The 12,498-nt window shown below is 36.7% G+C and overlaps 1 protein-coding gene across 1 annotated transcript in view; it reads right to left on the reverse strand.

The window, feature by feature from the left end:
* The window catches only part of ITGA8 (integrin subunit alpha 8), a 300,431-nt gene that overhangs the window by 56,497 nt on the left and 231,436 nt on the right, over nt 1-12,498 (reverse strand). The window contains exon 22 of the mRNA XM_053714013.1: nt 5,121-5,197. Within this exon, the coding sequence (XP_053569988.1) occupies nt 5,121-5,197 (77 nt within the window). The remainder of the gene's footprint in view (nt 1-5,120; nt 5,198-12,498) is intronic.

Below are 12,498 nucleotides of genomic sequence, written 5' to 3' on the forward strand. Positions count from 1 at the left end.
ATGGCGAATCCGGAATTCTTAGCCGTAAGCTTAGTTAAATGTACTACGGCATCTGAAATAAATGAGTTAGCTAACTTAAGAGCTTTAAGCCTGTGTGTAATCTCATCTAATGGAGCTGATTCAAGTGTCCCTTCCAGAGACTCAAACCAAAATGCTGCTGCAGCCGTGACAGGCGCAATGCATGCAAGGGGTTGCATATAAAACCTTGTTGAACAAACATTTTCTAACTTTTTATCCATTGGATCTGAAAAGGCACAGCTATCCTCCACGGGATAGTGGTACGCTTAGCTAAAGTAGAAACTGCTCCCTCCCACCTTAGGGATCGTTTGCCATAAGTCCGTGTGGGTGGGTCTATGGAAACATCTTTCTAAATATCGGAGGGGGTGAGAACGGTACACCGGGTCTATCCCCACTCCTTAGTAACAATTTCAGTAAGTCTCTTAGGTATAGGAAAAACGTCAGTACTCGACGGTACCGCAAAATATTTATCCAACCTACACATTTTTTCTGGTATTGCAACTGTGTTACAATCATTCAGAGCCGCTAACACCTCCCCTAGTAATACACGGAGGTATTCCAGCTTAAATTTAAAATTTGAAATATCTCAATCCAATCTGTTTGGATCAGAACCGTCAGCCGCAGAATGAAGCTCTCCGTCCTCATGTTCTGCCAAGTTGTGACGCAGTATCTGACATGGCCCTAACATTATCAGCGCACTTGTTCTCACCCCAGAGTGATCACGCTTACCTCTTAGTTCTGGTGATTTAGCCAAACTTCAGTCATAACAGTAGCCATATCCTGTAATGTGATTTGTAATGGCCGCCCAGATGTACTCGGCGCCACAATATCACGCCACCCCCCGAGCGGGAGATGCAGGTTACTGACACGTGAGGCGAGTTAGTCGGCATAACTCTCCCCTCGTTGTTTGGTGAAATGTGTTCAATTTGTACAGATTGACTTTTATTTAAAGTAGCATCAATACAGTTAGTACATAAATTTCTATTGGGCTCCACTTTGGCATTAGCAATATAGCACAGATGTCTTCCTCTGAATCAGACATGTTTAACACACTAGCAAATAAACTAGCAACTTGGAAATACTTTTAAGTAATTTACTATAATATGAAAACGTACTGTGCCTATAAGAAGCACAGAAAGAGTTATGACAGTTGAAAGTTAATAAACTGAAAGGTTATAGCATCAAATCTTTGTAAAAACACCAATTTTAGCAAATGCTTGTTCCCATTAGCGAAGGATAACTAACCCTGATAGCAGAAAAAAAAGTATACAGAAATAAACGTTTTTTTATCACAGTCAACTACAATCTCACAGCTCTGCTGTGAATGATTACCTCCCTCAAAACAAGTTTTGAAGACCCCTGAGTTCTGTAGAGATGAACCGGATCATGCAGGAAATACAATGAGCTTCTGACTGAATTTTTTGACCTCCCCCTCACACACAACAGTGAGAGGATCAGTAAACTGTCATAAATTAAATAAAACAACTGCCAAGTGGAAAAAATAATGCCCAAAACATTTTATTCACCCAGTACCTCAGAAAATGAAACGATTTTACATGCCAGCAAAAAACGTTTAACATAAATTAAGTGTTATTAAAGAGCCTGTTGCAGTCCCTGCAAATTAGGCTTATGCACACAGTATAATTCCAGTGAAGTGCCATTCCCCAGAATACTGAAGTGTAAAATTATAATACATGACAGCCTGATACCAGTTGCTGCTACTGCATTTAAGGCTGAGTTTACATTATATTCGGTATGGCAGAATTTTCTCATCAAATCCATTGTCAGAAAATAATAAGCTGCTACATACCTCTTTGCAGATTAATCTGCCCGCTGTCCCCTGATCTGAAGTTTACCTCTCCTCAGATGGCCGAGAAACAGCAATATGATCTTAACTACGCCGGCTAAAATCATAGTAAAAACTCAGGTAGATTCTTCTTCAAATTCTACCAGAGAAGGAATAACACACTCCAGTGCTATTATAAAATAACAAACTTTTGATTGAAGGTATAAAACTAAATATAATCACCATAGTCCTCTCACACATCCTATCTAGTTGTTGGGTGCAAGAGAATGACTGGTAATGGCAGTTAGGGGAGGAGCTATATAGCAGCTCTGCTGGGTGAATCCTCTTGCACTTCCTGTTGGGGAGGAGTTAATATCCCATAAGTAATGGATGACCCGTGGACTGGATACACTTAACAAGAGAAAACAACTTTATAGTATTCTGTCTCTTTAATATTGCATGCTCTATCTGAATCATGAAAGAAAAAAATTGGGTTTAGTGTCCCTATAAACCCTTTGACACCATTTTTTATGGTAATATGGGCCTATGCCCTGACGAAGTCATGCTACAGTGACAGAAACGCGTCAGTGGGCGGAGCCTGGTATTCAGCGTGTTCGGAAAAACTTATACAGCATCTAACAGCGGTGTTATTATATATAATCCGCTCCAGATATTTTATGTGCTAGACTCTTTAACCTCATGTTGAGTCCCTATTAAGGGGCTAGTAAGATAGTGCTCACTTACGTTTTGCACATTGTTTACCTATGTTTTATATTGCAACATAGTCACACGTTGTATGGTAACATAGTAACACAACATTATCTATCATACTGAATGTCAAGCACAGTATCTTAAGCAGACATGAATGTACAGTTTTAGCTCTAATATTTACAGACCACTGAGCCACAATCCTTCTGTCTGTATTGTACCATGAATGTGTTGTATGAATGTTTTGAAAGTACATATCTTATTACTTAGGGACAATAGCTAGAAATCAGCTGACTTTGTTTGATCAAAGCAGTACGCAGGTAGGAGGACGCCCTCGAGCGCATAGCTTATTTTGCAGTCAGTGTGAATACTGGTGCGAGGTGTTTGGGTATGATCCCCTGTTATCCTGCAATTAGCCTTATCGCTAACTAATTACTCAACGAGTTGACACACGCTTACCAGGCCCACAAGCCCTCACTTTTTAACTTTGAGATGTTACACTATATGGCTAATGATCTCTAGAACCTTGGAAGTGAATTTTCCCATTCTTCTAATAGCCAATTGTAGCATCTTTTTTAATTATAGATGGTTGCTAGACAGAAAGCTGTTGTCAAAGGAGGTTGGAAGTAATCATACCCATTCCCCCCTAACTTGCTGCAGCATTCCACCTATGGTAATGTCTCTTTTGCATATATGTTAAAATAAAGTGTAATTCATTCTAATTTATTTGTATAATATGGGCCTATGCCAGAATGGATTTCCATCTTACAGCCCCATCAACCCCCCACACAATGGCCCAACCCCATTCACAAGTTGTGCCTTTCTTCTATCTGTAGCTTTGACGTCTCTCTTATCTCATAGGTTGTCTTCCTCTTATTCTCCACAACATTACAAAATGCTAATAGCAGGATACGTCTAGAAAACGAATGCCCTATCTACATTATTGGGATATGTCATAGTTTCTAAAGTGTTTATAATTGTTGACAGGGGTGTGCAACAAGCATTTAATATCATAATGTTATATTAAAACAATGCACTTATTATTGTACGAAACACTTTTTTAAAATGTTACTTCAATACATTAAAACAATTTCAAAAGTTTAATACAGTTTATGCAACATTTTTAATGTAGATAATATGCAGATACATTTATTATGTTAAATGTTTTCATATGCCTGTTATTTAATTACCAACCAGGACATTTTATACTTGTTTAAGCATTTACTGAGCATGTGCAAATACAACATCGTCAGAAGAATTAGAGCAGATATGTAAATGTTATCGGTATGAAAAATAAAAAAGAATGCAAGAAGTTGTGATTGCCTTTCTTATTATCTGACCTGAATATACACAACTTATACTGAACAAATATATCCAAAATGTTAAGATGTGAGATGCAAATATGGCCAAAAAGAAGTCAAGGCTGGTAAAATAGAACATAAGAATCCTACCACAGATATGCTTGACAAGAGTTCCGCAAGATTGGAATACTGCGATTGTATTGTCTTACTGCAAAATGTTGGAGTCTTGTAAAGAAATTAGCATGAATTTTCTTTTGGTTTGGGACAGAAACAAAATGTTATTTTGAGATTTTTATTGAGCTTCTCATACCTGTTTAGTATATATTGTTTTTATATATCGGTATTACAGTAGGGATAAAATAAAAGTGTCTCTCATTAGGCCACCTGATCAAAAACGTACTGCTATAGAGAGAAATCATGCAAACACTTTGTTTTTTGTTTGTTTGTTTTATTTTTTGTTTTTAAAGGGGCGGGGCATTACATTGCAATATACGTGTCTCACATACAAAATCCTACAGTGTGAGATATAAACAGCTCTCAAGCTATAATTAATTTGCCTTTCTAGAATTCTTTGAGAGACCTTGCAGTAGTGATGAGACCAGAGAGCTTTAGAAAATCAGGTCTTATATATATTTGTTTCTTAACACTAAAGTTCCATTTTAATTAGTAGAGTTCGATTAAAGTGGATGTAAAGTCAATGCTATCGCCCAATCACATATTGTTTAACAATCAAAATTAAGTGGACTTTAATTCATCGTTTTTTTTTAATCTACCATTTAATCGATATATAAACCTATTTATTCGGAATTGTCTTACTCGCTTCCTCCGCCCGCCATTTTGGACCGCATATCCAACGTTGGGGTATTTCACACCCCGTGGCGTCCAGCCCCTTTTCGGAGACGTCAGAAATTCTTTATGCGCATGCGTTCCCACCACTTGTTTAGATGATAATACATCAGTACCGATAGAGATTTAGTAAACAGTACTAACGCATGCGCATATTAGACACTGAGTGTTAAGCGCATGCGCAAAATAACTAATAATCTTGAACAAGCTTTTCAAATACGTAATAGAGCAGGAGGGGCCGCTCTATACGTAATGTGGCCGAAATACCGGAAGAAATGGATGGGAAGAGTTAGAAACGAAAACAGAGCTAAGTTTACATATAAAATATAAATAGATATTTTGAATTTTTTGTAAAAAAATAATGCGTTTTAACTAATGCAATGATTGTGAATTAATATTGAGTACTAATTAAGAGAAAATTTACATTCACTTTAAGGCAAGAAAAATAATAACTGACTTACCTTTTAACTAATAGTTCAAATTTGATGTTTTCTACATTTTCTAAACGTTGGACAACAAATCGTAGGCCAATGGAGAGCTAAAAAAAGCATAGCAAACATGAACAGCAATTAATAGAAGAACTTATACAGGTTAAGCATCGGACAGGAGTTCAGGTAGTCCAGCCACACATTACAATGACTGATTAACATCAGTAGTTAATTTGTTTTTTTTAAAACAAATTAATATTCTTATGATTAATAAATAAGAATGTTGGCACCAATCAGCAAGCACTATCCAGGGTGCTGAACCAAAAATGGTCCGGCTCCTAAGCTTAGATTCCTGACTTCTTCAAATAAAGATAGCAAGAGAATGAAGAGAAATTGATAATATGAGTAAATTAGAATGTTGCTTAAAATTGTATGCTCTATCTGAATCATGAAATAAAGAAAAAAATTGGGTTTAGTGTCCCTTTAATCAAAGAATACACATATAAGGAACAATCTATATCACAAACACATATTCAAAAAGTGGAACAGATTTGCTTATCTTTAATTACATCTCTTGTGTTATTTTACTGCTGACAGTTACACCTTCAACCAAAAATAAATAGCATATATTACAATAAACAAACATTAGACACAAAATGTCTCCTTCACTTATATAAGCAACAAGAATAGTTAGTATAAGAATGACCCGGCCAATCTTCTCTTTCCCTTTCCATAAGAAAGGTGTCTAAATGTAAAGGTATATAGTCTTTGAACACCAACATCATGGGTTTTTAGGTAGGTTTTCCATTTTACTAGTGATCTCTGTTATATCTCTCATTTTCTAAACACTTTATTGAGCTGTTTAATGAATAATATGTAATTTAATTTATGTAATAATTCTGTCACTTTTGGTGCTTTTTTACTTCCAACCTTTCAGGATCATAGTCTTCATTTTTAAAATTATCAGGATCAGAGGCGGCTCTAGACTAAGGGAGGACTTAGGCAAAACTAAATTATGAGGCCCCTCTTAAAGGGACATGAAACTTAAAGTGAATGTCAAGTTTGATGAATCAGTGCCCTGTTTTTAAAAACCCTATTAAAAACAGGGGCACTTTTATTCATCAAACTTTACATTTCACTTGTTTTGTTAAAATACTTACCTTTTAATCTTGAAAGCCGCTCCAGCGCTCCCCCCGCCCATCACAAGCCTCTACTTATGTAAAAAAATGACAAATCCAGCTTCCTCCAATCACGGCTTTGCCTCAGGCAATGATTCCCCTGGGGGGGGGAGGAAAGCTGTGATTGGAGGATGCCGTATTCATCATTGCTGACGTATGAAGTGAAGAGCGGCAGGAGGGGGAATCGCTGGAATGGCTTTCAAGATTAAAAGGAAAGTATTTTAACAAAACGAGTGAAATGTAAAGTTTGAAGAATGAAAATGCCCCTGTTTTTAATAGGATATAAAAAAAATGTGCACTGATTCATCAAACTTTACATTCACTTTAAATTTTTCTTGTCATGATTCAGATACAACTTTCAAATTTACTTCTATTATCAAAGTTGCTTCATTCTCTTAATATCTTTTATTGAAGAAGCCGCATTTGCAACTAGCAATCCCCCAAGTGTAATGCAACAACAGCTGACCATCAAGTCTATTATATAGGATCCCTTTTTTTTTTTTCAAATATCTTTATTGGTTCCAGCAACAAACAGAACATAAAAAGTAAATATATGTCGAATTGTATTTCATTATGCCATGCAAGGCCATCATACATATAGAAAAACAGAAATACAAATAATGACAATAGTGAATAATATCAAGCAAACATACAAAGAAACAAGTGAATGCTAATACCCTGACTTTTTAGCATCTAGTCAATTATATTGCTGGAGATTTTATAAATATTTAAACCACTAATGAGGAGGGGGAGAAAGAAAAAGAAAGAAGAGAGAAAAAAAAAAAAAAAAAAAAAAAAAAGGGGAAAAGAAGAAAAAAATTCTCTATTCTATACACCTCTCTCCCTCGCCCCGCCCACCCACCCTCTATCTCCCCTACTGACCCCCCCTCTTCTCTTTCTTTACTTATTATTTCACAATTACTATTTCATAGTGTTATCTCCCGGGGACCTGATATCCATGTTGACGGGAATACTTCTAATATAACCAATTCCAAGAAAGCTAAAGAATTTAAGAAGGGTTGTAAAATACGTCTTTGAATCTGTAATGGGTAAGAAGTAATTAATGGGGACCAATCCAGAAGAAAAGCCCTGACCTTACGTTCAGCTGTGAATTTAGTATGAAAGGATTCAAATAAGATTTGGAACTGGATTTCTTTCAAGAACCCTGTGATTCTAGGAGCTGTATGATCTTTCCAGCCTTTAGCAATTAACTGTCTCGCAATTATAATAATTGTGTTGAATATCTTTATCGCCCTCTTAGGGCGTAACTCAGCATTAGTTAGAAAAACTACCTCATCAGCCGTGAATGGTGCCATATCTCTATAGATTTTACTATACCAGAATCTTATCTTTTGCCAATATTGTTGAATCTTTGGACAAGACCAAAACATATGAAAAATATCCGCCCTATCCAAGGAACATCTTGGACAGGCATAATTCTGAGAAGGATAGAATCTGGCCATTTTATCTGGGGAAAGATAATAATTATTGACTAGTTTTAAATGCGCTTCTTTCCATGATATGGAAACTTGTAATTTTTCTAACTCTGTGAAGCTTCGCTCAATCCTGTTCTCCCCTAGTTCTGGCAAATATTTCTTCCAGAAGTTATATAGCTTATCTACACCTAATTAACCCTGTCTAGCCAGGAGGATATCATAGATCAGTGATATCGAGGACTGACCCAGAGAGAATTGCCGGATAATATTTTTAATGTCAATCCAATCCCTTAGAAATTCCACATTCCATTTTTGTGTGAATATGTAGTGCCTTAGTTGAAAATAAGCAAATAAATTCGAACAGTGTAGATTAAACCTTTGAAATAATAATTCTGAGGGTAATAACTGATTATCATCAAATAGCTGAAAACATAAATCAGTCCAGCTTCAGCCCATAGTCCAAACACTCTCTGATTTATGCCCGGGATAAATTCAGGGTTACCTACGATGGGGAGATATTCGGAAAGAATGGGGAGACTTTTAATATTCGACAAGTTTTTTTGCCAAGCTATAATAACATTTTTAAAGGAAATTAGTTTACTAAGATTTGAGGGTAACTTTGGTACCGGGCAATGAAGAACCGCTTTCAATGAGAAGGGGGAGATGAGGAACGATTCTAACTCTGTTGTCACAAACTTATCTACCCCTGTGATCCAATCGAGAGCCAGTTTGACCAGGCTAGCCAAATTGTAAAGCCTGAAGTCTGGCAAGGCCAGGCCTGCCCTAGGACGTTTCTGCATCAGTTTACTAAGACTAATCCTTGGCTTCTTATTACCCCATATAAATTTAGATACCCAGGACTGTATATTACCAATATCTTTATTGGTCATAAATAACGGGAGATTCTGGAGCAGATATAGAACTCTAGGAAAGATAATAGATTTAATCAGATTAATTCTAGCAGACAATGAGATGGGAAGCGAGGCCCAGTTTTCGAGATCATTACTAATTTTTTGTAATATCGGAGGGAAATTTAACTTATACCAGTTTGTTGGGTTTCTATGAAAGATAATACCAAGGTATCGAAAGAACTCAACCACTTTAAAGGGGTGATCTTTCCAGTTGGATCCTTTCTTATCTACCCAGAGGAGTTCACTCTTATCAAAATTTATTTTATAACCTGAGAAGGAGGAAAAATTTTTAAAAAGTTGTAACAATATGGGGATGGAATATTGCGCCTTGTCCAAGAATATTAACAAATCGTCCGCATATAAGAGAGTATTTAAACTAAAGGAACCGAATTGAACCCCTAGTAGCCTATCCCGCAACAAGATAGCAAAAGGCTCCAAAGCTAAATTAAAGAGTAAAGGGGAGAGGGGGCACCCTTGTCTTGTCCCTCTTTTAAGTGAAATATAAGGAGAGGAATGGCCATTGATGCAGAGAAATGAAATCGGATTTTTGTATAAATTCCTAACGAATTCAAGGAACTGTTTCTTGAATCCAAATCGTTCCAATGCCGTAAATAAATAGTTCCAGTTCACTGCATCAAAGGCCTTCTCAGCATCTACTGTTAAGATAGCTGCTTCAGAAATCTTTTTAGATTGTTCGTTCTTGGGATCTAAATTCCATGCATAATCTAGAAATGTAGTCACTTGACGTATATTCTTAAGCGAATTCCTATCCCTCATAAATCCAGTTTGATCTGGATGGATAATCCCGTCTAATACCTTGGCCAGCCTAATCGAGATAATAGCGGTCAGCAATTTATAATCAGCATTGAGTACTGATATAGGCCTATATGACCCTGGATCTTCCGGGTCCTTACCTTTCTTTAGAATCAGAGATATACGGGCAGCCGAAAAATAATTAGACATAGAATTGCCAGCAGAAAAATAATAATTAAACAGATTCACTAATGATAATTTTACTTCCTCCTTCAGAATTTTATAAAATTCTATCGGAATAGCATCTGGTCCTGGTGATTTATTAAGATTGGCTGATTGTATAGCCTCAAGAACTTCCTCCTCTGAAATAGGTCTATTAAGCTCTGATAAACTCTCCTCCGAAATATTGGGGAGATTGACACTCGCCCAGAAATTTAATGCGTTATCCGCATTAACCTGTGTTTCTGCATAAAGCTGTTGGAATACATTGAAAAATGTCTGACTAATATCCTCTGTATTAGTATATTTTATATTCCCCCTTTTAATAGTCGAGATAATATTCTTACTTTTTCTCACCTTAGCTACTTTAGCCAGAAATTTAGCTGAGGCCCCATAATGACCTCTGAATTGATAATTTATTTTCAATTCCTCTTCCTGTGACTTTTGTTTGAAGAAGATATCTCTTTCCCTTTTCAATTTGCAATATCTATCCCAGTTATCTCTTGTCTGATCGAGATAAAACTTTCTAAGCGCATTTCTAACTTGTGCTGTTAACTGTAATTCTTAGCTCCAGCTTTTTCTTCTTCCAAGTAGCTAAGTAAAGCTTAATTTCCCCCCTTAATACAGCTTTCGCTGCTTCCAGAATACCTCTGGTTTACTAAATTGTCCTATATTGAAGGTAACATAATCCTTCCACTTCTGTTTTAACCAGTTGCTGAACTTAGGACTATCCGTCAAAAATCGGGGGAAAAAAAAAGACGTATTTTGGGCCTTAGGGGGGGAGATGGCCACCAAAGTGAAAGAGATTACCTGATCTGCATAAGGCAAGTGGTTTAGAAATTAGAAACATATCAATCCTCGAAAATGTCATGTGGGTTTTAGACTCACATGAAAAGCTACGGACTTCTGGATTTTTATATCTCCATATATCAATTAATTTCAATTCATGACAAAAGGACTTAAAATATAGGATCCCTTTTATTCATTTGTAATTTACCCTATTTATTTGTATTCATTTATTTATGTATTGTGTAAGTTTCTAATTCATGTGTAAAATTTTACTCAACTTTTATTTTCTCTTGTTAAGTGTATCCAGTCCACGGATCATCCATTACTTATGGGATATTAACTCCTCCCCAACAGGAAGTGCAAGAGGATTCACCCAGCAGAGCTGCTATATAGCTCCTCCCCTAACTGCCATTACCAGTCATTCTCTTGCACCCAACGAATAGATAGGATGTGTGAGAGGACTGTGGTGATTATACTTAGTTTCATACCTTCAATCAAAAGTTTGTTATTTTATAATAGCACCGGAGTGTGTTATTCCTTCTCTGGTAGAATTGAAGAAGAATCTACCTGAGTTTTTCTATGATTTTAGCCGGAGTAGTTAAGATCATATTGCTGTTTCTCGGCCATCTGAGGAGAGGTAAACTTCAGATCAGGGGACAGTGGGGCAGATTAATCTGCAAAGAGGTATGTAGCAGCTTATTATTTTCTGACAATGGAATTGATGAGAAAATTCTGCCATACCGATATAATGTAAACTCAGCCTTAAATGCAGTAGCAGCAACTGGTATCAGGCTGTCATGTATGTATATTTTAACACTTCAGTATTCTGGGGAATGGCACTTCACTGCACTTCACTGGAATTATACTGTATGCATAAAACTTTAGCCTAATTTGCAGGGACTAGCAACAGGCTTTTTAATAACACTCAATTTATTAATGTTAAACGTTTTTTTGCTGGCATGTAAAATCGTTTAATTTTCTGAGGTACTGGGTGAAAAAATGTTTTGGGCACTATTTTTTCCACTTGGCAGTCGTTTTATTTAATTTATGACAGTTTACTGATCTCTCTCACTGTTATGTGTGAGGGGGAGGGACCTTTTTTTGGTGCTTTTGCTACGCATCAAAAAATTCAGTCAGAAGTTTATTGTCTTCCCTGCATGATCCGGTTCATCTCTACAGAACTCAGGGGTCTTCAAAACTTGTTTTGAGGGAGGTAATCACTCACAGCAGAGCTGTGAGATTGTAGTTGACTGTGATAAAAAACGTTTATTTCTGTATTTTTTATTTTATTTTCTGCTATCAGGGTTAGTTATCCTTTGCTAATGGGAGCAATCCTTTGCTAAAATTGTGTTTTTTACAAAGATTTGATGCTATAACTTTTCAGTTTATTAATTTTCAACTGTCATAACTTTTTCTGTGCTTCTTATAGGCAACAGTACGTTTTCATATTATAGTAAATTACTTGAAAAGTATTTCCAAGTTGCTAGTTTATTTGCTAGTGTGTTAAACATGTCTGATTCAGAGGAAGATATCTGTGCTATATGTGCTAAAGCCAAAGTGGAGCCCAATAGAAATTTATGTACTAACTGTATTGATGCTTCTTTAAATAAAAGTCAATCTGTACAAATTGAACATATTTCACCAAACAACGAGGGGAGAGTTATGCCGACTAACTCGCCTCACGTGTCAGTACCTGCATCTCCCGCTCGGGAGGTGCGTGATATTGTAGCGCCGAGTACATCTGGGCGGCCATTACAAATCACATTACAGGATATGGCTACTGTTATGACTGAAGTTTTGGCTAAATTACCAGAACTAAGAGGTAAGCGTGATCACTCTGGGGTGAGAACAGAGTGCGCTGATAATATTAGGGCCATGTCAGACACTGCGTCACAATTTGCAGAACATGAGGACGGAGAGCTTCATTCTGCGGGTGACGGTTCTGATCCAAACAAACTGGATTCAGATATTTCAAATTTTAATTTAAGCTGGAAAACCTCCGTGTATTACTAGGGGAGGTGTTAGCGGCTCTGAATGATTGTAACACAGTTGCAATACCAGAGAAAATGTGTAGGTTGGATAAATATTTTGCGGTACCGGCGAGTACTGATGTTTTTCCTATACC

Source organism: Bombina bombina, chromosome 5 (assembly GCF_027579735.1).
Source record: "Bombina bombina isolate aBomBom1 chromosome 5, aBomBom1.pri, whole genome shotgun sequence".
Taxonomy (NCBI): Eukaryota; Metazoa; Chordata; class Amphibia; order Anura; family Bombinatoridae; genus Bombina; species Bombina bombina.